Below are 25,824 nucleotides of genomic sequence, written 5' to 3'. Positions count from 1 at the left end.
AAGTTGTAACTTCATCAGAACAAAAGGGAAAATGTATCAAAAACTGAATAAAGACACTATTTCTAATTGAACCTAATATCAATTCCCTTTTCAATGCCACTGGTGGCCAAAACTGCTAAATGTCCACCAAAATCAATTCCCTTGGGCCTGGGTACATGACTTAGACTACATTTCCCAGCAGCCTTCTTTGCTTCTCAGTAAAGTCACATAACTGGGTTCTAGCCAATGGAATGCACCCAGAAATGTTGTGTTTCTCTACCAGGCCTTGCCCCTAACACCCTTTCTTGAGTGCTCCTCCACACTCTTGTCCCCTTCTGTCTCACTGGATGGAGATGCCTCAAGAGCCCTTGGAAGCCAAGAGTTAAAAATGACAGAGCCTCCTTCGGCCTAGGTCCTCGAGTGCCTGCAAGGGACAAAGGCACCGCTTCATTAAACTCTTAAAGGAAAGAGACAAAAATGAAAATAGTCACATTACTTAAGATCCTCAAAGTCACAGAAACATAATGCTTTGCTGGGTGTGATGGTTCATGCCTATAATCCTAACACTTTGGGAGGCGAGGCAAGAGGATGGCTTGAGCACAGGTCCAGTATAGTGAGACTCCATCTCTACAAAAAATAAAAACTAGCTTGGCATGGTGGCACGCACCTGTAATCCTAGCTACTCAGGAGGCTGACATGGGAAGATGGCTTGAGCCAAGGAGTTTGAGGCTGCAGTGAGCTATGACCATGCTACTGCACTCCAGCCTTGTGACAGAGTTAAGACTCTGTCTCGAAAGGAAAGGAAAAAGGAAAGAAAAGAAAAGAAAGGAAGAAAGGGAAGGAAAGGAAGGAAGGAAGAAAGAAAAAGAAAGAAAGACATAATATTTCTTTTTGTTTGTTGTTTTTTGTTTTTTTTTTTTGAGACGAGGTCTTGCTCTGTCACCCAGGCTGGAGTGCAGTGGCGTGATCTCTGCTCACTGCAACTTCCACCTCCCGAGTTCAAGCAATTCTCCTGCCTCAGCCTTCCAAGTAGCTGGGATTACAGGCCCACGCCACCATGCCCGGCTAATTTTTGTATATATATATATATTTTTAGTAGATATGGGGTTTCACCATGTTGGCCCAGCTGGTTTTGAACTCCTGACCTTGTGATCTGCCCGCCTCGGCCTCCCAAAGTGCTGGGATTACAGGCGTGAGCCACTGCACAGGGCCTCAAACATAATATTTCACGGGCACCTTGAAAAACTTAGCACAACATCCTTGCTAGGTAGAATGCAGTTGATGCACAACTATTTCCATTAAGAAGAACCCACTACTTTCTTCAGCGGCTTGTTGCCTCTATAAACAGTTCTCCTGATCAGTATGATAACAATAATAGCAGCTAACTATTGCTGAGCAGTTGCCATACACCTGGCTCTGTGCTGAAGGCCTTCCAGGCATCTGCTCATCTAATCCTCACCTGAGGAGTGAGTACTATCATTATCTCCATTTACAGTTGACAACACTCAGTACAGAAAACATGAGATTGGCTCAAGGTCACACACAATAGTGGCAGAGCCAGGATTCAGCTCAGGCCATCTGAGTCCAGAGTCCCTGCTCTTAACCACCATCCTGCCTGCCTGTGGCTATCACTTCTATCCCAGGCTCATGGACAGCTAGCCTTACCACCTTACCCCATAACTGACAAATACTTGATCTTTTACATCAACAAAAGTTATCTTTTCATGTGGCTGAAAAACTTTAGCTCTTTTGAATTTTCCTCATCTTTTCAAACATAGTTCCAATCTCTTCACCACTCCAGTCTCTCTTTTGAAGGTTCCTGATCATCTATACACATGTTGAATTATGTCACCTAGAAAGGGACTTCATGGGTAAAATGACATTAATAGTACTTCCCCAAATGGGTTGATGTTAGGATTAATGAGGTTATTTATGTAAAATTCATGTAAAGCCCTAGACACTAGTAACAGTACTTACTATGGACAAAGTAAGCCAGCCAGTCAGAAACATTAGCTATTATTTGCCTTATAGCTCAAATACTGCAGCCTATGATTAGATTAGGTTCTGGTGTCTATATCACACTACTGACCAGATTAAATTTACTGTCTACTTAAATACATTTAAAAAAATGTGAGCCATTGATAAGCTGTCTCCCCTATCCTGCTAGTTTTCTTTCTTTTTTTTGATGACAGGGTCTCACTCTGTCACCCAGGCTGGAATGCATTGGTGCAATCATGGCACACTGCAGCCCAACCTCCCAAGCTCAAGTGGTCCTCCTGCCTCAGCCTCCTGAGTAGCTGGGACCACAGGCATGTGCCACCATGCCCAACTAATTGAAACAAAAATTTGTTAATAGAGACAAGGTCTCACTTTGTTGCCCAGGTTGGTCTTTAAGTCCTGGGCTCAAATGATCTTCCCGCCTTGGCCTCCTAAAATGCTGGGATTACAGACATGAGCCACTGTACCTGACTGCCAGGCTGGTTTTTCTCTTGTCAACAGGTGTGATACTTTACCTTTACTGTGGTTAAGCTTCACCTGGTATTTACCCACTTTCCCAGGCACTAAAGGACTTTTTGAATCTTGCTAGTTTGTCTTACTTGGTTTCATATCACCTACACATTAGATGATTAGGCCCTGGAAATCTATCCTGGTGTGGGCTCGAGTGGGCAAACACAGGGCCTTGGGTTCTCTACTACAAAGTTTCCTCCTGGCACTGATCCACTGTTCTACCCTAGCTCAGCAGCCAGGCATAGAAAAGGTGACTATCTAGATCACAATAATCTCACGCCAGCATTTCTAAGTGCAAATATTCTACTTCTATGAACTTCATGAGACTTCCCAGCTTAGCCTTTCAGTGGGTAAGAGACACGGGACGTGTTTCAAGGCACAGCTTGGTTGGAATGGGGAACTACAACAACTACATTTTCCCAGGGGCCCAACAATGACAGATGAAAAGTCCGCACGGGGGCATGTCTGACCCATTCCAGACAAGGGAATGGAGGCCGGGAGAGGGTGGGATGCTTCACAGCTACTCAGGCCTCAGAACTACCCAGCAGGAAGAGGAGGCTGACATGTGGAGCTGGATCATGTTAGAAATTCTCACCCCAACTGTACTCGTCAGAGGAACAGGGCCTAAGATCTAGAATGTCAGGCTGGCAGAAAGGAATCTGCAGTCAGCCGGCCCAGGTACAGGAAGGTTGCCCCCGCCCCACTGCAGGTAGCAGGCTGCAGAGTGGAAGGGGAGACGCGGGTTCCAGGAGCTTGCCCTGTGTGTGGTGTCTGGTTGCAGCAGGACTGCTGAGACTGCCTTATAGTGTGCCTGCAGTCTAACGCTTTGGCCCTCAGGCCAGGAACAGCTAAAATGTTTCAATCCTTCCTAGCTCTTTCAGATGCCCAGGGGCAGACTTTAGAGTGGTGATTCTTAAACTTGAGCATGCATCGGGAGTCACCTGTAGGACTTGCTAAACACAGACTGCTGGGTCCACCCACTGAGTTTCAGCGAGCAGTGATCTGCTCTCCTAACTAGTTCCCAGGTGATGCTGCTGCCAGTTTGGGGATCACACTTTGAAGATCACTGATTCAGAGCAAGAAGTACCTGAGAGAGGAAGGTCAGAGAGAGAAGGGCCTCTCGGGTGCCCTCTGTGTGGATGGCAAGTGGCCTGATGGGAAAAGTACAGACTGTTTTGAGCCATCACTTGGTTTCTGTGTCTCTGCCTGTATTTGTGATCATTTGGTAGCATTATTTTCTTTCTGCTAATCCCTTTTAGAGGTTATGGGTATAGCTAAGGGATTACATGAAATACACACTAAAAAGATGGGGAGGGGGCTCTGCAGAAAAAAGGGAGAAACAGCAATTCAACTTTCACAGTGGAGAAGAGTTGTTGATTTTGGTTTTTTGTTATTTTTCAAATACATGTCAAAGAAAGTGAGAGGAATAATGTATTTAATATAGTTAATGGCTTAAGATCAAATATATTTCTGAACTCAGAGGAAGGCTACTAACAGAGCAGGAGCTCACTGGCACGTGTGGATAGATGAACTACTTATTTGCAAAAAGGAGTTTCAGAAAGGATTTGTACTGGCTGTTGGTGAAAGCCATGAACATAAGAAGAAATGAATAGTTCTTTGCATTCCCTTGGCTTGGAGGCAGTTACATAATATTTCATTATTTTACCACCAGCAAAGGGAAGAAACCTGGAGAGAAGACGCCACAGATGTGTAATTGATTTTGAATTTAGAAACGTAAGTCCTGTTTAATACCTAACTCCTGTCCTCAGGAACAGTCAGACTTGTCAAAGGAACTCACCTTTGAACTAACAGAGAAAGCTTTAACTCTAAAGGGGGGTAATTGTGGAAAACTAAAAAGGAGTGAAAGATAAATGAAAGGAAACCATCACTGGCTTCGTTCAGTGGCAATTCATAGAATGCCGTTCACTCCCGTCCTACAGAGCTAATGAATGAACACATTCGACTTTCCCTACCCTTTCCTAGGAGACCCTCAAGCATGAGAAGATGACCCTCTATTCCCAGGAGTCTGACAAAAAAGTCAGTGAGACACTTGCTTCCAAAGAAGTTATAAGCACAACAAAATGGAAGTCTGATTTTGTGGTAGTAATCATTTATAGAATCTGAAAATGCTTATATTATTTTCAATAGCTTATGATCAAAATGAAACCACAACATTTATTTTTTATTTTGATTTTTTGAGACAGGGTCTTACTCTGTCACCCAGGCTGGAGTGCAGTGGTGTGATCACGGCTCACTGCAGCCTTGACATCTCTGGGCTCAGGTGATCTGCCCACCTCAGCCTCCTGAGTAGCTGGGATTACAGGTGTGAGCCACTACACCCAGCTAATGTATATATATATTTTTGTAAAGATGGGGTTTTGCCATGTTGCCCAGGCTGGTCTGCAACTCTTAGGCTCAAGTAATCCTCCCACCTCGGCCTCCCAAAGTGCTGGGATTGCAGGCATGAGCCACTGCACTCGGCCAAAAACACAACATTTAAAATAGTCTTAGAACTTTGGGACGCTTGGAAGGAGATGGGAGCTCTCATGTTGAGAAAACACTCCTTTTCTATATTATAAATGAATGAATTGGACCATCCAAAGCTTATCTTGTCAACAACTGCAGTGCATTTAAAATAGCCTCTAAGGCAGCCTTCCACTCCCTCCATAATCCATTTTAGGTGAAAACTAAGATGCCATTGATTATAAGGTGTGCCACTATTTCACATAAAAGCAGGAAGAAAAAAATGTTAATTAGAACTTCTTTATTTAGAGATGCTAAAATGAGAAAAACAAAACCTCTGTGAGTTTCAGCATGGATGGGAAATCCCAGGGTACAGTGCAGAGATTGTGGACAAGATCGAACTCCCAGTCTTGGGCGGGTGGTGTCCCTGCTCCTCCACAGCTGTCGAAGCCTGGGGAAACCAGTTCCCCTCACTGGGCCTCAGTTTATTTATTGGTAAATTGTATTTAACTCGTATTAACAGTGCCTACTTCTCACTATATTATTGAGAAAATTAAATGTGATCCTTTGTTATAGTATTTAATACGTGCCTTGCACTTATTAGCTATTTTAATGCCGCTATTACTGTAAGTCTGGCAAGAGTAGAATTATGAATTTAGTAAATCTTAAATGCTTTTTAAAACTCTGAGCGACTTCACCCAGTCTCAGTTGCTAAACCTTTAGACATTGTTTAAAATACGTGGTAATGGCTTTGCTTCCTCAGTGCCTTAGTTCTCTAGAGATGAAATGAAATGATCTCTAAAATGGAGTTCCTAAACTGAAGAATCAGTCAGAGCCCTAAGGAGCTGATGACTCAAACACAATGGGTGATAGTTTGCATATTGCTTTGCATGACATTTGCATGCTACTGGTTCATTTTTTGCTTGAAGTGAAAATCCGCCCACCATCTGCTTCTTTCCTGGTCCCTTATGATCCCCTAGGTGTTGAGTTGGCTGACTCTGCCGGGGAAAAATAAAGCAACTGGCATGCATCAAGCAGTTACTGCATGTGCCTCTGTGGCTGGTTAGCTCGGCAGAGTAGAAGGGCAAGTTCTATCAGGGCACGGACCAGACCACATGGATCAGGTACTCGCGTCACTGTGGACCATCCTACATGAATGGTCCTATGTCCTCTGAATGGGATGGTCGTTGACTCAAAAACCCATAAAGCCACAAACAGCATCAGGCAACATTTCCTGAATACAACCCCTAAGTGTGCAGATGTCTAATGGTAAATCAGATGTTACACAGCTTAGTTCCTGACCATTGGCAGCTTCCAAATCAAACCAGGGCAAAGCTTCTCTTTTCCTGAGCGTGAATAATTATGGGGGCAGTGAACATATAACAAATATTTTTTACTCTCGAAACTGTCAAGATGTAAAAAAAAAAAGCACATGACAGCTAATATCTAGCAATAAAGAAGAAAACTTAGCCCTTCATTAATCAGGGCTCTGTTGCCAGAACCTTCTGCGGCCCTAAGCATTTGTTTTAAACTGAGCCCTGGGATTCCTGACTGCTCGTCAATCAGTGATAATGGACCTACATTTCCACAGATATGATCAAAGCTCACTTAGCTGTGGTTTCTTGGGAATAACTGAATATTTCTGTAAGCTCAAATACCTATATTATTAGTATGGCAAACTAGACAACGATCCTAGAAGATGATATCAGTATCTATTGTTTATAAAAGAGCTGCAAATAGCACTCTAGTAAGTGTCGCATAAACGATCCTTTGGATAGCACATAAAAATACCAACTCACATTGTTCTCAGGTTTCCTGAAGTATGACCCATATGTGAACAGCAAACCCAAATAATCAACTACAAAACCCCAAATTTATATCTGGATACTGGGGCTAGAATACTGTAAGCATAATTAAGCTTATGAGGTTTTAGAGGTAGTATTTTATCATTAAGCTTATTAGGTTTTAGAGATACTGCTTTTTTGATTTTTAAAAAATGTTTTACAGCTTTATTAAGGATAAAAGTATCCGTTAGGCTTTTCAAATGATTGGATGTAACATGTAAAACAAAACACTTTTTTTTTTTTGGAGACGGAGCCTTGCTGTGTTGCCCAGGCTGGAGTGCAGTGGCACAATCTTGGCTCACTGCAACCTCTGCCTCCCATGTTCAAGTGATTCTCCTGCCTCAGCCTCCCAGGTAGCCGGGACTACCGGCGTGTGCCGCCACACCCGCTCATTTTTTTTGTATTTTTAGTGGAGATGGGGTTTCACCATATTGTCCAGGATGGTCTCGATCTCCTGACCTCATGATCCGCCCGCCTTGGCCTCCCAAAGTGCTGGGATTATAGGCGTGAACCACCATGCCCGGCCAAAACATCATACTTTTATGAACACTTAGAAATACAAGAACTTCAGTTACATTAACATTTCCAAAACAAATTATAAGAAATATAAAATAACCAAAAGATACTTTATAGTACAACTTTACTTTCTAAAAGTGTCACTCCTCATGGGATAATTTTTAGAGATTATCTAGTCCAATACCACTGCCTTTATAGATGAAACTGAAGTCTGGTCTGGAAATTGGCACCTAAGTACAACAGAAGGCAAGAGCCCAGAAGATGAACTCTTGGGACTGGCAGATTCCGGGACAGAGGACCGGAGCTTCTGGGATGCAAGCTTAGAAGCCCTGGCTAGGTAGGTGGCTCTTTTAAGGAGCCTGGAGCTTTGAAGGAAACTACGTTTAAAAATGAGGGAAAAAAAAAAAAAAAGAGAAAAAGGCACTGGGGAGGAGTTGAGTCTTGAAGAACAGTCTAACATAAAGGTATTCCAGCCGGGAAGTTGAGTTAACTTCTGACTCAGGTCATCTGGTGAAAGGCACTTCCCTGGGAGGTAGGGTGGGCCTGTTTCCAGGAGCAAGGCACTCAGTCACTTCCTTAGTCCCTGAGTGGGCCAGGAAGCAAACTCATTTTAAAGGACAGGAAACCAGACATAAAGGCAAAAGGTGAACGTGAGTGCAACAGCTGAATCATCCACTCGGTCTTACTCGATTGGAGCAGACAAAGAGCAATGAATTGCCTCCTTTGCTGCTCTCCTCTGTCTACTGACCAGCTCAAGATCAGGAACTGAACAAGAGGCCAGGGGCTGGCCACTCAGTGTGTTTTAAAAGCCCCTGAAGACCATAGATTCCTGTCTTTGAAGCTGCTTAAACCCTGAGCGGGGAGAGGAAAGGAGGGGTAGCAGATGTGCTGGTTCTTTTCCATCTGTCCCCATCCTGGAGGTACTGCCCTGGCCTGTGTCTGTGTCCTGGCAGGCTGACCTCCCTGGGCCACTCATCAGCTGGCTTCCTGCTGGGGTCAGCCGATGGGAAGGTCAGGCAAGAGATGGGAGGGCGGGCAGAGAGAAGTCAGCATCTCTTCTCCCATTCCTTCTAACAGCTCCTGCCCAGTGGTCCCTCATTAGTGGCTCCCACTCTCCTTGGCTCTGCTACAGCGTTTCCTTCCCTGGTTCCTCAGGGTGGTCAACTCCTTCCTGGGGACCTCAACACTCCTGGCCGGTTCTCTCTACCTCCTTCATTCACAGTTGACCCATCTGAGTTGGAGTCTGTCTCCTGTCAGAACCCTGACCTGAGACATGGGAATGGCAGCCATGTAAACATAGCATCTTACACATACTTCCATTTAATGGGCAGAATTTTACAAGGAAACGTAAATATATACATTTTTACAACATGTATTACACACTTCTCCACCTCTTTCATGTTAGAACATGTAATTACATTTCATGTAATACACGTTAGAATATTTGTTGTAAAATGTATATATATACGTTTATGTCACCACATATATACTTTTGAAAGCAACAGACCTTCAACAAACACCAATCTTCAAGCCCCCAAAACCACTGCCAGGACGGTTCGCTCCTTGTTCTCTGGGATCTTCCCTTGGAAAGGACGCTTTACTAGGAGGAATGAAGGCTGCCTCAGCCTAAGTCTGCTTTGTAAATGGAAGTAAAATTAAGGTGAATTTCTTGATTGCCTCAAGGGAATTGGTGGTCTGGGCTGCAGAGGCAACAGCAACTTAAGCTGGAGACAGGGAAGGGGAAAGGGAAGGGGTGGGATCAGACCTCAAAAAGGGTGGAGCAAGCAGGAGAGCCCGCAAGAGCCATGTGACCTAGAGGAAGGGGACAGAAGAATGAGAGTCCTCACAGCCCTTCGGGGGGAAAAGTCCTGTACTTTTACTACTTTCAGAATAAAGAGTCAGTTCTTTGGAAAAGGCCCCACTCTCAGGCCAGCATATTTCATTATGAAAGCGGTGGAGAAGTGTGTAATACATGTTAGAATATTTGTTGCAAAATCTGTAATTTAAAAATTCCCCACACCAAAAGTGAAGAAGCATCAGTTATTTAAAAGAAAATCACAACTGCCAGGTGGTGGTGCAACCTGTAATCCCAGCTACTCAGGCTGCTGAGGTGGGAGGATTGTTTGAGCCCAGGAATCTGGGTCTAGCTTGGGCAACATAGTGAGACCCTGTGTCTAATTTTTAAAAAATAAATGAAATAAAAACATAAATGTATCTTATTCCCTGGCAATGCTGGATAAAGGAAGGGTTAACAATGATCTCTTGGCTCAAATTTCCTTTAGTTGAACCCGAACGTGAGGCAACTGCAGCTTCTAAGGGAATGTGCATAAAAGGAGAAGCTTCTGGGAGAGAACAGTGCAAAGTCACTAAGTAAAGTGGAGTCAACTGGGGAGTCATCCCAGGCCCCCTTCCAAACACCCAGGGCACTCGAATCCCTTTCCTTCCTCCTCATCACACTCACATATTATGCTCCTGCTAAGTTTTCATTGAGAAACAGATTCTGAAGTCAAAAAACGTTTGAATACTACTGGTTTAGATTTATCACAGACGTGTACATGAACTGCTATATGCATAAGTAAGAGACTGCCTTTACCTTGTAATATCAACCTGATTGTCCTTAAATGCATTTTCATTCTGATGTAGAAGGCCTGTCTTTAATTATTTCTAATCATTTAATTTTTGAGACAAAATAAAAACATCAGAAGGCATTAGAAATTAGCAAGAATCAGACAGCTCATCTGCTTACCTGCTATCCCCAGCATTTGCAACATACAGCTTCCCCAAAAGGCAAATCACAATGAGGGCCGTGCAGCCACCAGATATATTATATGAACTCCTCTCTCGTTCTATCTGTAGGTCCTGGAGAATAAAACAGAGTTAGTGTTGGATTGTGCAGGATGTGTAGCAAAAGCTTTCTCACTTTCATTCTCTTGACAGTCCCCAGACTCTGAATGTGCTTCAAGAAGGGACTAGAAAAATCTTTAGTGCTTGCTTTCCTACCACCTAATGAGCATTTCTGGAGAGGACACTGGCATAAAACTGCCACATATTAGACCATCTGTGAACCAGAGACAGGAAACAATAGACAGCAAACAGAAACAATCAGACAAAAATGCAAATAAAATGTAAGTTGTATTCAGTAAATATCACAGCTTATGGAAAATTTAGTCTTTGTGGATTGCATGAGCTACCATGTGAAACATACACTAGAGAGGCTGAGGATGACAAGTACTTGGACCTGATCAATGTTTTGTTTGTTTTTTGAAGACAGGATCTGGCTCTGTCACCCAGGCTAGAATGCAGTGGCCCAGTCTTGGCTCACTGCAACCTGTGCTTCCCAGGCTCAAGCAATCCTCCCACCTCAGCCTTCCGAGTACCTGGGACCACAGGTGCGCACCACCATGCCCGGCTAATTTTTGTATTTTTTGTAGAGATGGGGTCTTGCCACATGGTCCAGGCTGGTCTCGAACTCCTATGCTCAAGCAATCTGCCTGCCTCGGCCTCCCAAAGTGCTGGGATTACAGGCATGAGCCACTGCACCCAGCCTTGTCTTTTTAGAGAGAAGGTTTGCTCTGTCACCCAGGCTGGAGTGCAGTGGTATGATCATAGCTCACTGTAGCCTTGACCTCCTGGGCTCAAGCCTCCTGCCTTAGCCTCCTGAGTAGCTGGGACTACAGGTCTGTGCAGCCACCACACCCAGCTAACTCCTCCGTTTTTTGTGGGGACAGGGTCTCACTATGTTGCCCAGGCTGGTCTCAAACTCTTGGCCTCAAACAATCCTGTCTCAGCCTCCCAAAGCACTGGGCCACCATACCCAGCCCAGACATGATCAATGTTTTAAACTCCAAAGTCTTGGATAAATAGTCTCTTTTACAGATAAATTACAGAAAGATGTCTTCTATTCAACACAGGCAGGAGTCAAGCCATGACTTATAGGGCAAAGACTTACAATGACTTATAAATGACTTAAAATGACTTAAATAAATTATAAATGACTTAAATGACTTAAAATGACTTATAGGGCTTCTGAACTCTGACCTGACTTTTCCTCTTCCCACAGCCACCAGTTTACAATGGTAAAACGTTTATAATAATTAGAAACATTCATTGAGAACTTTCTCTACGTCACGTAGTGTGCTGAGCACTTTATACTCAAACTCTCATATCGTCCTCAAGACCATCACTATGAACCTCATTGTTTAGTTGCAGAGAAGTGGGGTAGCCTGCCCATATTTACCTGGCTAGAGTCTGGATTCCAACCTGCTTCTCTTCCAAAGTTTGTGTTGTTACCTGCCACCTAATGAGGCCTCCCCAAGAAACTGATATTAAAAATAGACCAACACTGGCATCATCAAGACAGATACCTGTGAAATTCTGTGTTAGCGATAGAAGCAAAGGTTCTGTTACCTCAGAAAAATCTGTGTTAGTAAGATACACTGAATGCCTGGCTAAAATAATGCCAAATCTTCCAGTGGTAATCTACTACTTTTGGTGCAGAGGGAAGGAAAATGAGGGCTGGCTAAAAATTACAGGAAGAGGAAGAAATGGTGACGTTGATGCTGTTGTTGGCAGATCTAGGGTCAGGCCACTATTGTAATCCTGAGAATCCCACAGAGTTAGAGCTCAGCTGCTTCAACCACACTCCTCATGGAAAAGGGGGAGAGAAGTCAAGACCCCAGCATTTACCAGCAACTGCTTTGCTCTAGGGGCCAGAGATGGTAACATAAAAAGGGTAAATCACCAATGGGAAACTGGAAACAGAAGAGCTTGAGCTTAGGGATATCATACTGGTTAAAGAGCAAATGGAAGCCAGGCACGGTGGCTAACGCCTGTAATTCCAATACTTTGGGAGGCAGAGACAGGAGGTCACTTGAGGCTAGGAGTTCAAGACCAGCCTGGGCAACATAGTGATACCCCCATCTCTATAAAAAATAGTTAGCTGGGTGTGGTGGCACATGCCTGTAGTCTTAGCTACTTCGGAGGCTGAGGATAGAGGATCTCTTGAGCCCAGGAGTTCGAGGCTGCAGTAAGCCATGCTCATGCCACTGTGCTTCAGCCGGGGTGACAGAGCGAGACCCTGTCTCAAAAACAAAAACAAAATAACAACAAAAACCAGTAAATAGAGAAAAAACACAAAGCCAGGACTTGGGAGAGACCAACACACTGGGAGAGAGCTGGGTAAGAGATTGGGGGAGGGGAGCTGGAGAGCCACGGGGAGGAGGTAGGAATATGTGTTGGGGGATGTAGTGGTTGATAAACAAGTGAGGAAACACTTCAATATGGGAGTGAACAGCAGCAGCAAAAGCTGCAGAAGCATCAAGCATGGGGCAAACTTCAAAGGACTATGTGGGATTTTTAACATTTACTTCAACTGTGTATAAATTAGCTTTCTTAAAGGACTGTCGTGAGGCTAAATTAGCTGGCATGTGTGAGGGGCTTAGTAGGATATCTGGACCCTTCCCGCAGCCCAGAAGCTTCAACATTGAGAGCGGTGGCCTTTCTTGCTCACCTTAGACCCTCAACACCTAGGTTAGGCCAGGTAAATGGTAGTTTAATAAATATCCATTCAATGGACAAATGAAGAAATAAATTTAAATTTTTTTTTATCTGCCTATCCCCTCACCTCTGCCTTAATATGAAAAATGGATTCCACAATTCACAAATGAAAAGCTTACAATGCCAACGCTCGCTGAGATAATAATTAAGCAGAAACCCATGCTTCAATTAAAATGCTTGACTGACAAGAATGGTTATCAGAACCTACACAAGACTGGTAGAAGGCTGGAGGATGAGGAGGAGGGGCATGGGTGTCAGGTGGGAAGAATTATCTCAAGCAAGTAGAAGAGAGGAGAAGGAAAACATCAAGATGCCTGTTTAACCTCCAAGAAAACCCATAAAAACAGAACCCCAAACCCTACTGACAAAGGGGTTTTTGGATGGAATTGCTATTTTTTTGCATTTAAAGAACACATATAAAGTTGATACTATGATAGATACATATTTTACTGAATTATATAAGTTGATAAAGAGTCTGCATCCAATACATCAAAAGGAACTGCTCAGCTACAGAGACTATTTTTTCACTGTCAGAATCAATATTTGCTTGAATACCTAAAAGGCTGAAAGACAATATTTATTAAAAATTATTTGAAAACGCTGGGCGTGGTGGCTCATGCCTGTAATCCCAGCACTTTGGGAGGCTCAGGCAGGTGGATCACCTGAGGTCAGGATTTTGAGACCAGCCTGATCAACATGATGAAACCCTGTCTCTACTAAAAATACAAAAAAAGTTAGCTGGGTGTGGTGGTGTGCACCTATAGTCCAAGCTACTTGGGAGGCTGAGATAGGAGAATTGCTTGAACCCAGGAGCCGGAGGTTGCAGTGAGCCAAGATCGCACCACACCACTGCACTCTAGCCTGGGCAACAGAGCGAGACTTCATCTCAAAAAATTATTTGAACCCCTACTGCTTGTATACTGTCTATAGACAAGAATGTGAATGATGTTTGTTTGATAGACTTGATCAAACCACTAGTATGATCCAAAAGGTAGAAACGTTATGGTGCAAAAAGTCCATGTAACAGGGCCGTCCATGGCAACAAATTCCTTTGGGACTCAGTTAAGCAAGTTCGGGCTACACCACAGGTAGGTACATTATTTATCATGGTTTCTATCACAAGAAATTCTGCTTAGAAAATTATGTAATGCTTAAGGAAAAAAATCAAGGTAAAGAGCTCAGCACTAAAACTTTTCTGCTTTAACTTTGGGGGAAACATTCCAGTTAGCTTACCCATTTAACCCCTTGGTATTATATTAATAGTGTGACTCAATATTTTTTTCTAACTGATTTCATTATTTCTTTCACCTTTTTCTACGTTCAGCTACATTCCCTCTGTAGCTCCCCCTGAATAAGGAATGCTAAATTTGGCAGCACTTTCTCATAAAGAGTGAACTTAAGTACTTTTTAATCCAAGAGACTTTGCTAACATGTGCATGCGTTTGCCACCTCCCTCCCCCACATTTGTGTGGGAACATAAGTGTGCATACATGCACATGTGCACACACACACTTTAATTACAAGTGTCCTCTCTGGGATCATGGTGGGAAGGATTTGAAAGACGTGTTTCCATAGACTTCATCCCCCTGAAGGATTCACTGTCGTTAAAACACACTCTTCTATTTCTTCTAAAACCGTGTGCAACTAGAACATATTCTAAAAATAATTGCTTCCCTCCCCCTCCTCCCTAGAAGCCAAAATAGCACATTTATTTTTTCCCTACATACACCACCTACTCCTCTTTAAAAGATGTTTCACAAAATCTTAGTACTGAAAGGAACATTAAAGGACCATCTGGGTGGTTCTTTTACTATCAGAGCAAACATGATAAATTAAGTCAATAAAGATACATTTACCATTGCATTATCTACCTTTTTTCTTCAAATCCTCACCTTTCAGATTAGATTAAGTTTTTAATATTCTACATAATAAAAACATGGAAGTATTTTTTTAAAAACCTCAAGTTTTTGGTATTTTTACAAAAATCAATGAAATCACGGGAAAAACTGCTTACTGCTTTGTGCTAAGCAAGGACTGATTTAGAATATCTCCCTATTTTTGCTGTCAATGAACCCTGAGCCCTGTGTCTAGAATAAACTGATTAGCAAAACACATGCATATACTATCATTCAAGTATGGTCTAAAAGGATCGATTAAATGACTCATAAGATTCAATTAACAAGATAATTGATTTATCTGCTTAATCAATAGTCCTGAAGACCTTGCAGGGCAACTTTCTAGGTAGCAGGACTGAGTTATCTTCTGTTGTGTCTGCTTAAACACTACATTTAAGCGAGGTTAATCTTTAAATCAAACAATGGATCCAGTTTTTAACATGTGGGATTTTATTTTGCTCCTTGTTGCAAGGAGAAACGGGAGCCGAGAAAGCAAACAGAGGGCCGGGCGCGGTGGCTCACGCCTGTAATCTCAGCACTTTGGGAGGCCGAGGCAGGCAGATCACCTGAGGTCGGGCAGTGGAGACCAGCTTGACCAACACGTAGAAACCCCGTCTCTACTAAAAATACAAAATTAGCCGGGTGTGATGGCGCATGCTTGTAATCCCAGCTACTCGGGAGGCTGAGGCAGGAGAATTGCTTGAACCCGGGAGGCGGAGGTTGCCGTGAGCCCAGATCGCGCCAAGCCAAGATCGCGCCATTGCACTCCAGCCTGGGCAACAAGAGAGAAACTCCGTTTCAAAAAAAAAAAAAAAAAAAGCAAACAGAGATGTGTGTGCAATGAGACTAATTCAGCAGGAAAGAAGTGCAAGAGAAAAATATTGCCCGGGATGGTAATAATTTGGTTTGAAAGTCCCATAGATGATGCAACTCCAAGGTCATTCTTTGTTTCCTACCAATTTCAGGTTGCAAAAGGAAAGCAATATCTGGTAGCAGAAAGGAGCAAGTGTTGGGTAGTTTCAATAGGACCTGGCAGCTCCCCCTAGCTGAGTTAAAACACGGCTCTGAGCACACTGCTAATAGTGTCAGTCACAAATAATCAGATTCTGCATGGTTTTAGTATCCAAATCTGATCCCGGTTTATTCTGAGAACAAGGCCATCTGCCAGCCAGGCAATGGGGAAGAAAAACCAGCACTCTACTGCCTACTATTGCCACCTGCCGGCTGCTGGTGGAATCACATGCTCATTCCTTCCTAGAGAAACTTCCTGTTCTAACAAAAACAAAGAGAACAAAACCAACTTAAATAAAGACAGCTATGTGGGTTCCCAATTTACCATTAACATGCTAATTTTGGAAAACACTAATTTATTTATTATAATTAATCTATAAACACCAATTTATAGATTTCTAAACTATAAACTTTGCCCCCTTTTTGTCACAATGTCACCATGTATTTATACGGTTTTTATCAACAAAGTCTAGCTGCTTGGTATTTCCAATCATTTACCCAGTGATGGAATTACATATAGTAGTTCCATAAGTTAAAATATTGCCATTTTCTTCCCTTCCTAAGAACCGACTCTGGCGGGGAATCTAGACCCACTCTTAAAAGGAAATAGAACTCTGAGATCCTCCCGGCTATGTCCAGAGCTCAAATCCCATAGTTAACAGGTTAAAAGGGTAATCACTGCTAACTTGGTTCTGATCCCTAGGAGGGCAAAGGCTTCCTGTAACTAACCCTGCAGTGGAATCGACTTCCTCCATGAGTCTGAAATGTTGATTATTCAACCATGTTTTTGGGAGGGTGGAGAAGTAGGGAGGAGGTTTGAAATCTGGACTTAGAAGACACTTGTCTTATTTATACCTATTGTCCTGGGCCAAGCGACAATATAAATATAATAGGTGACAAAACAGAGCTAAGCCAGGCCTTGCTGGGAAGCAGAATTGAAGTCAGTCAGAAAATTCCTGAGATTTTGGTCCTTTAGGAAGCCATGGCTCACTTTTCATAGTGGACACAGGAGGGATTCGCTACATAGCCTTCACACTATGAAGGAAGATCTGAGATACAATCAGGGGGTTGTAGGGGCACACCTACCTCTGACAGTGTACACAGTAAGTATTAAAAACCAGTGGTCATAAGTCACCTTCACCACAAGCCCCAAGCTGTGCCAGGCAACCCGAGGACCAAAGATGAAAAGCACTGCTCTCAAAGAAGCTTATAGTATTTGATGAAACTGTTACCATCTCCCCTCATTGGAAGCATTTTTTTCTCTTCTGTTCGTCTGTATTTTGTGACTAGTACCTACTTTTTCCCCAGAAATGGGTACTATTTATTCTGACTTGAGTGTTTCTGAACATTTTTAACAGTGTTTCCCTTTTGGAAAGGTGTCAACATTTCACTACCTCCTTTTGTTATTTAGAATATCAAAATAAATAAGATATTGCATATTTCTATATTCATATAATGTGGGACTACAAATGCCCCCAGATAAAATATATATATATATATATTTTTGAGACAGAGAGTCTCGCTCTGTCACCCAGGTTGGAGTGCAGTGGTGCGATCTCCGCTCACTGTAAGCTCCGCCTCCCGGGTTCACACCATTCTCCTGCCTCAGGCTCCCGAGTAGCTGGGACTACCGCCCACCACCACGCCCAGCTAATTTTTTTGTATTTTTAGTAGAGACGGGGTTTCACCGTGGTCTCAATCTCCTGACCTCGTGATCCACCTGCCTGGGCCTCCCAAAGTGCTGGGATTATAGGCGTGAGCCACCACGCCCAGCCTTGTTTTGTTTTTGAGACAGAGTCTCGCTCCGTTGCCCAGGCTAGGGTGCAGTGGTGTGATCTTGGCTCACTGCAACCTCTGTCTCCGGAATTCAAATGATTCTCATGCCTCAGCCTCCCAAGTAGCTGGGATTGCAGGCATGCACCACCACGCCTGGCTAAATTTTTAATAATTTTAGTAGAGACAGGGTTTTGCCATGTTGGTTAGGCTGGTCTCGAACTCCTGGCCTCAAGTGATCTGCCCACCTGGGCCTCCCAAAGTGCTGGGATTATAGGTGTGGACCAAAGTGCCTGACCATAAGATCTTATCTTTTACTTCCTCGGTGGTGTCTAAAAGAATACTGATTTTAAGATGTAAGCTCAATAAATACTAGTGACTGAGAAGAGCAGTTCTTAGTGAAAACAACACAAACTGTTTTTCCTCTGTTCTCATCCCACAACAACCAATACAGAAGACTTCTGTGACCAAATGTGTGAGAGTTTTCCCCCACATAACCAGCAAGCAATCAGTTCTGCAGAAGACACCAGCTGGGCGTCCTCCAGTTCAATTCCACACTATTATGTACTTGGAGATAGCATCAGATTTCACAGGTTGAGGGCTCAGTCTCCCAACCGACTCCCACTTCTGATGCCAGTCGCAAGCCCCAGGTTGGTTTACCTGTGCTTCTGACTGACCAGCTATAAATCTGGGTTCCCAAGACCCCCCTCTCCTAAGGTTCGATTAATTTGCTAGAGTGGCTCACAGAAATCAGGAAAAATTTACTTACATTTGCTAGTTCATTATAAAGGATATTACAAAGGATATGGATGAAGAGATGCATACGGTGTGGAGCTTCCATGCCCTCACTTGGCACGTGACCCTCCAGGGACCTCCACATGTTCAGCTACCCAGAAGCTCACTGAGCCCTGTTCTCTTGGGCCTTTATGGAGACCTCATTACATAGGCACGAGTGTTTAAATCATCAGCTGTTGGTGATCAACTCACCCTTCAGCCCTTCTCCCCTCTCATGAGGTTGAGGATGCATGCACGCGTGTGCGCGCACACACACACACGAATTATTGGGGCAAATCTAAATTAGGCTATTCTTTCATTTTATTCACATTAATACACCTGACATCTACATTATCAACGGCAGCTTACTGTGTGATTCTACTTAGTTGCACAGCCCTCTAATCCTGCCTTGGTCTTTTTTATGAACAGACCCCATCCAGAAGCTACCCAGGGGCTGCCAGCCACCAGTCATCTCATTAGGATACAAAAAGATACTTATCACTTTGAAGATTTCAAGGATTTTAGGAGTTGTATGTCAGGACATGGAGTTGAAGACAGAATATCATAATATCACAGCATTCCACTGAGGGAAAAGACAAACAGATGGAGACAGACAAGCAGGTAGACAGAAACAAAGAGAGTCCAAAGAATTCTGATTCCACATTGTTGAGCTATTATAAATAAAGCAAAAACTCCCAGTGAAGGAGAAGCTCTGCTTTTAAGGATATTGTGACACTCAGAATCTCCAGAGGGACAGCTGCATAAATGTCATCAGTGAGACAAATTAGAGGCTTAGGTGCAAGGCTTGGGGAACTTTACTTTTAGGGATTAAAAGTGGAAGAGAAGGCAAGAGAGCCACAAAGCTGAAATGCCTATATGACAACTCTTACTTAATATTGAATTTCCTATTATAGAAAATCAGAATGGCACAAACCCCGCAATACCTAAAGGACATCTAGAAACAGGAAAATTAGAGAGTGGGTGGCTACTGCGGTGAAAAAAAAAGTTTAGGAATGATCTGGAAAATTCAAAGCTGTCCTGCTATAGACAGCGGTGTGAGCTGTCCTCGGGTTGCCTGGCACAGCATGGGGCTTGTGGGCATTTCAAAAAACCAAAGGTTTACACGGTAAGACAATGACTCTCAAAAACCTAATATTGAGAGGGGGAGGAAAGAAAAAGGAGTTGGCAATGGCCTTCCAGCTATTATTTTGAAGCTGGTATAATTTCTGTGCAGTGGATTCTGAAGCTCACCTTAAGCAATTTAATAAGGTTAAGACAGGCATTATTTCTATGAAACTGGAGTGTAGTTTTTCTGAAATCTCTGATGACGCAAAGAAAAACAAGAGCATCTGTGATTAAACAGAAGACTTATCATTCCAAAGAAGGTCACATCTGAGAGTGAAATGGGAGAGTATTAACAATTAAGACAGCAGGCACCCACTGGCCCAGTCCCCAGCAAAGCACAAGGTATGGCCACCCTTCCAGGTGCCATGAGAACCGAAGAATGGTGAGCTTCTCACTTAATAAGGCCAACCAGAAAGGTGCTGTAAACCAAAAGGTATCTGAGACAGGTCTCAATCCATTCAGTTTATTTTGCCAAGGGTAAGGACATGCCTGGAAGAAAAAAACACACAGATCACAGAGACAGTCTGTGGTCTGTACCTTTCTCCAAAGATGAATTTGAAGGCTTCAGTATTTAAAGGGGAAAAGTGGGCCGGAGGGGAAAGAGGGAGGGTGTGGTCATCCTCATATTCCAAGAGAAAAGGAGCAGGTAGGGGATAGTCTGGGGCTCTGGAAATCAATAAATCAACACTTTGCGTGAGATAAGGTGAACACAGAGTAGCTACCTGTGGAGATATTCAACCATTCATCTGTAGTATCTGCTTAGGAACAAAAGGAAACAGTTTCTTCCACGACTCAGCTTTCAGCTTAATTGTTTTTCCTAGTAATTTCCAATTTCCATAGTGGATTGGGGGCCCAGTTTTTATTTTCCTTTCACAGTGCAAAGCCCCGGTAAGCTGTAGGCAGGTTGGGGACCTAGACAGACAATCTGCGGGGAAAAAGTGTGAAGAGGAAGCTAGGGTATGGGGGTAAACCTGAAAGGAACAAACAGGGAAGAGACATAGCTTAAAGCTAAAAGTTCATGATATGGCACATCTGGGCCTGGGTCTCCACAGGGGCGCTCCAGCCTTCCTCCTCATTCACCTGCCATTGCTACATTTAAGATCTATCTTCCCACCACAGCAATGGTGGCTTATTGGCTTTGGCCTACCTGGGTTTTTTCTCAGGCTCGGTTTGTTACCCAGGTTTCCTGAGCCCCAGGGCATTCATTCTCCCGACCCTGCCCTGCACATGTCTGCTCTACTCCTGAGCCCCCACACCCTAGCATCACCTCCCCAGGGAACCTTTCCCTTCATCTCTTTACCAGACTCCTGCATCACCCTGTATTTCCCCTCTCAAGGCTCCTCCCATTTATATTTTACTTGTTTAACACCCTTCTTTGCCTAATCGGCTCAATATTCTTTTCCCAGTCTGGCCTGGCTTCTAGTTGGTTCTCAACAAATATTATTGATTGAATGAATTACACATGAAAATGAAGCAAACAATTGTTGTTTTTGCTGGTGACTAAGTTTCCAAGAAAAATTTGAGGTAATGAATTGGTTCATTAAAAGTTGAAATATTTTAAAAATGAGCCTCTTAAGTATTTTTCTGAATGAACCTTTCTTTGCCAGCACAGTTGTTAAGAGCAACCCTGAGCCATTAATGGGCAGGAACAGCCTGAGGCCCCTGTGGAGTCCTGAGTCAATGTGACATTGGCATCTAGTGGACAAAATTGAGAATGCAGCAGCTCCAGGTAAAAGATGTCCTGTGGCACTAGTCACAACTGAAGGAAATGAAAATCTCAACGTTTCCTTTATTTTTCACTTCTACCATGCAAACTGAATTACATTACATTACATTACATTACAAGGAGAGCCCATTGTCAAATTTTTGCCTAAATAATTAAAAAAATAAATTCAATACTTGGCATTCTGAGTATTAGTGTCTAGAAACATTTATTGACATCAGAGCCTCTACAGAGGCAGAGAGTGAGATTTTACACCACGACTGAGTGGGAGTCAATTTTCCTACCTTAATTCCCTTTTTCCTAAATAATCTTTTCCAGCCTCCTGGTATTTTTATTGGGATTGCAGGGTTGCAGGCTATCAGACAGTCTTGAGATAGAAGTGCATTTTATTTTTACATTTTTATTCTTACTTTTATTTTTTAAGAGATGGGGTTTTGCTGTGTTGCACAAGCTGGAATACAGTGACAAAAAAGCACTGGAGATATAACCTGCTGTGTATCTGATCTGGGCTAGGTCACCCCTCCTCAGGCATCCCGGTGGTGCTCTGCTCCAAGGAGGTCACCACATTGACACTGAACCCACATGACAGCTCAGAACTCCTGGGCTCAAACAATCCTCCGGCCTCAGCCTCCTGAGTAGCTGGAATGACAGGCATGCACCACTACCACGCCCAGCAAGGTGCATTTTAAACCACCTGCTAGTCAAAGGGTAAATGTTATCTCTGTAACAAGGAGAGAAAAAGCTGAGACCAAAGAACGGACACGTTTAAATAAAAAGAGGATGCAAATTTGAGGGGTGAATATATGAACTATTTTTGCCTTACAAACAAATCAGATGACGATATGTATAGTCATTATTTACTTTCCTTCTTAGCACACTACCTGATGCCGTGAGATCCTGGAACATGCACCATGTGCCTATCCGGTTCTGGCAAGACGCTTCTAGCTGCTTTGACTTCATTTAACAGCTTCTCATCACTTTGTAATCTCCAGGTTTTTTTTGTTTGTTTGTTTGTTTTTTTGAGATGGAGTCACGCTCTTGTTGCCCAGGCTGGAGTGCAGTGGCACGATCTCAGCTCACTGCAACCTCTGCCTCCTGTATTCAAGCAATTCTCCTGCCTCAGCCTCCCAAGTAGCTGGGATTACAGGCATGTGCCACCACGCCCGACTAATTTTTTTGTATTTTTGGTAGAGACGGGGTTGCACCCTATTCACCAGGCTGGTCTCGAACTCCTGACCTTGCGATCCACCCACCTCGACCTCCCAAAGTGCTGGGATTACAGCCATGAACCACCGCGCCCAGCCTGTAATCTCCAGGTTTTAAGGCCATGACTGCCCACTTGCCTAACTCAAGCCCTTATAAATATCCTTAAATATCTCTTATTCTTTATCTGTATGCAGGCTGCCGAGCAAGAAATAAAATCTTTAAAACCAAAATAATTGGCTTAGGATAAAGTAAGCTCACAGAGGGAAAGAGCTGGCATAGAACAAAGCAGAGGCGGCTTCTATGTGCACTCCCGCCAGGCAGAGGGGCAGCAAGGGACAGCGAGAGCTGTGGCACTCTCCCGAGGACATGCTCAGGAGTGAGGCCAACAGCGAAGGATGATGAACTCCCGATCAGACCCATTCAGATGGAAACGAACAGACAAATCCACATGCCTGGGTAAGACTAAGACTTCTTGGATATTGGCCCCTGGCTCTGTTCTCCTCCAGCACTTTGTCTGCAGTGTGAACCGCATTCCCAGTTGTGGTAAAACAGCCGTTCTTAGATCACATCTGTATAGGATGGGGACTTTTGAGCACTTTCCTAAACCCTGTTTCCCCCAACACCGGACTTTATACACATCTGTAAAACAGATGGTGATCATGCTCACATCTAAGTGCAATCGTACCAGCTGGCATCAATATGAATATAGGAAATAAAAGCAATAAGGCCTGTATTTAATAAGCCTATGACCTCATGCACTGTCCCCCTCTTTCATCTTCTTTTACTTTTTTTGAGACGCAGTCTCGCTCTGTTGCTCAGGCTGGAGCACAGTGGCGCAATCTTGGCTCACTGCAATCTCTGTCTCCCAGGATCAAACAATTCTCCCACCTCAGCCTCCCGAGTAGCTGGGATTACAGGCAACGGCCATCATGCCCGGCTAATTTTTGTATTTTTGTAGAGACGGGGTTTCACTATGTTGACCAGGCTGGTCTTGAACTCCTGACCTCCTGCCTCGGCCTCCCAAAGTGCTGGGATTTCAAGCGTGAGCCACCGCACTCAGCCTTCTTTTACATTTTTGCCAGCACTTGATGCCAGGAACTCTGTCTGCTGCCAATTTCTATTGGGAATGGAAGCCCCATTATCACAGGGGGCCGTCCGGGTGGAGCCAGGCGGCAAAACCGTGCGCTTTCTGGGAGCCCTCCAGGAAGGACGGACAGACCTGGCGCAGGCGCCAGCCTGGCCCTGCTGCCCCAGACTCCCAGGAATACCTACCATTTCCTTGAATGCACTTTCAAGCGCTCCGATGACCAGGCACTCATGGGGAATCTTCTTCTCGGTAAAGAAGCGCGTGGGGGGCGTGCTGGGGGAGCCCGGGGCCCCCACCCCTCCGCGCAGGGAGGCTGCCCGGGTCAGAGTCCTGCTGTTGGCGGGCGTGTTCTCAGGCTCCTCCCCCAGGCAGGTGGGGGGCAGGACGGCGGAGTTCTTCAGGATGTCCACGATGTCCTGCAGCTGCTCCGTGATGTGGTGCTGCAGCAGGCGTGACGCCACCACCGCGGCCCCGGACCCCGCGTGCCCGTCAAACAGCGACCAATAGTGGCAGGAAACACCCTCGGATTCCTGTGGGAGAGGACGACAGGGAGGAGTGAGAACGGCTGTGGACTTTGCCTCAGGGTCATACAGATTGTGGGACATCTATGGGACTGAGGGTCCACTTGGTTGTCTGTCGTCTGCAAACAATGCGGTCAAAACATAGCAAACAAAACAAAATAAACAAAAACAAAAACAAAAAAATACTCAGGGAAGGGTCCCCAAATGAGCCATTGTTGTTACTAGCACCAGAAGGATGAAGCTGTCTCTGCCTCCCCACCTAGCAAGGGAGCCCAAATGATCATACACTAAGCTACTACTTGGAGGGTGAGATCTACTCTAATTTGACGTGTAGGTGTTTGCATAAAACTCTCCTACAAACAGACAAGTCTGTACGAGTCCAGCTTGAACACCTAACTCCTTAACTCCCGTCTTTTTTTTTTTTTTTTTTTTTGACAGAGTCTCACTCTGTGGCCCAGGCTGGAGTTCAGTGGCGCGATCTAGGCTCACTGCAACCTCCACCGCCCAGGTTCAAGCGATTCTCACGCCTTAGTCTTCTCATGCCTCAGCCTCTGGAGTAGCTGGGAGTACAGGCGCGTGCCACCACACCAGGCTAATTTTTTTTTGTATTTTTAGTAGAGACGGGGTTTCACCATGTTGCCCAGGCTGGTCTCAAACTCCTGGCCTCAAGTGATCCACCCACCTTGGCCTCCTAAAGTGCTGAGATTATCCCAAAGGGCTGGGATTACAGGCGTGAGCCACCGTGCCTGGAACCTCCCATCTATTTCAACCCCAGAGTAGGTTTGATCTGGGGCCTTGGAAAAACGCCCTTTCTCAGGTTTTCCAACGGGAAATAAGTAGACCCATTTTCCCCTTTTAGAGCCCTTAAATGCTGGGATAATTGTCCCATCTTTCTTGGTCTACATCCTGAATTTTTAGAACATGTTTTCACCCTAGACAGCCAGTCTAGCCCAGGCCTCACAAGATGCAGCCAATTCAAATCTCCTCTTTATACTTCCCACCTCCCTTAGTTCTCCAGCTGATGTCACTCTCGGTCTCTCCATTCCCTCTTCCTGCCTTAGAGCTACATGCAACCCGTGTTCCCTCATCTACGTTGGGTTTAGTGGCTGCTGGTGGATTTCTAGACTACTTCAAGATGAGCACTTTTGAACCCATGTTTGAATTACACACGCGTTAGATCTTAGAGAAAAGGAGCTCAATTATGACATAGCTGATAGAATAGAGAGCTCAGAAATAAACCCACACATATGTTGTCAACTAATCTTTGACAAGGGTACCAAGAATACACATTAGGGAAAGAAGAGTCTCTGCAATAAATGGTATTAGGAAAAGTGAATATCCACATGCAAAAGAATGAAATTGGGCCCTATTCTTACATCATATACAGAATCCAACTCAAAATAGCCTAAAGACTTAGATGTAAGACGTGAAATCATAAAACTCCTAGAAAAAAACATGGGGGAAAAAAACTCCTTGATATTGGTCTTGGCAATGATTATTTAGATATGATACCCAAAGCACAGGCAATGAAGCAAAAACAAACAAGTGGGACTACATTAAACTAAAATGTTTCTGCGCAGCAAAGGAAGTGATCAACAAAACCAAAAGGTAGGTAGCCTATGGCATGAGAAAAAACACTTGCAAAGCATGTGTGTGATAAGGGGTTAATTTTCAAAATACACAAGAAACTCCTACAATTCTATTGCAAACAAAACAAGCAAGCCGATGAAAAAATGGGCAAAGGGCTTGAAGAGACATTTCATCAAAGATGCCATAAAATAAATGGCCAGCAGGCTTGTGAAAAGATGCTCACCATCAATACCTTTCATAAAACTCAGTGAAC

General features: G+C 44.0%; 1 protein-coding gene across 3 annotated transcripts in view; it reads right to left on the bottom strand.

Annotated features, from left to right (window-relative positions):
• Window positions 1-25,824, bottom strand: part of PPM1H (protein phosphatase, Mg2+/Mn2+ dependent 1H) — a 290,362-nt gene that overhangs the window by 133,892 nt on the left and 130,646 nt on the right. For all 3 annotated transcript variants that reach the window (XM_016923127.4, XM_509184.9, XM_016923128.4), the window contains exons 3-4: window positions 23,646-23,990; window positions 10,057-10,169 (exon numbers count right to left, since the gene is read on the bottom strand). In XM_016923127.4, coding sequence (XP_016778616.1) covers window positions 10,057-10,169; window positions 23,646-23,990 — 458 coding nt within the window. The remainder of the gene's footprint in view (window positions 1-10,056; window positions 10,170-23,645; window positions 23,991-25,824) is intronic.

This window comes from Pan troglodytes, chromosome 10, assembly GCF_028858775.2.
Source record: "Pan troglodytes isolate AG18354 chromosome 10, NHGRI_mPanTro3-v2.0_pri, whole genome shotgun sequence".
Classification (NCBI taxonomy): Eukaryota; Metazoa; Chordata; class Mammalia; order Primates; family Hominidae; genus Pan; species Pan troglodytes.
The sequence above is the reverse complement of the archived record's forward strand: the minus strand, read 5'-3'. Positions and strand labels throughout refer to the sequence as shown.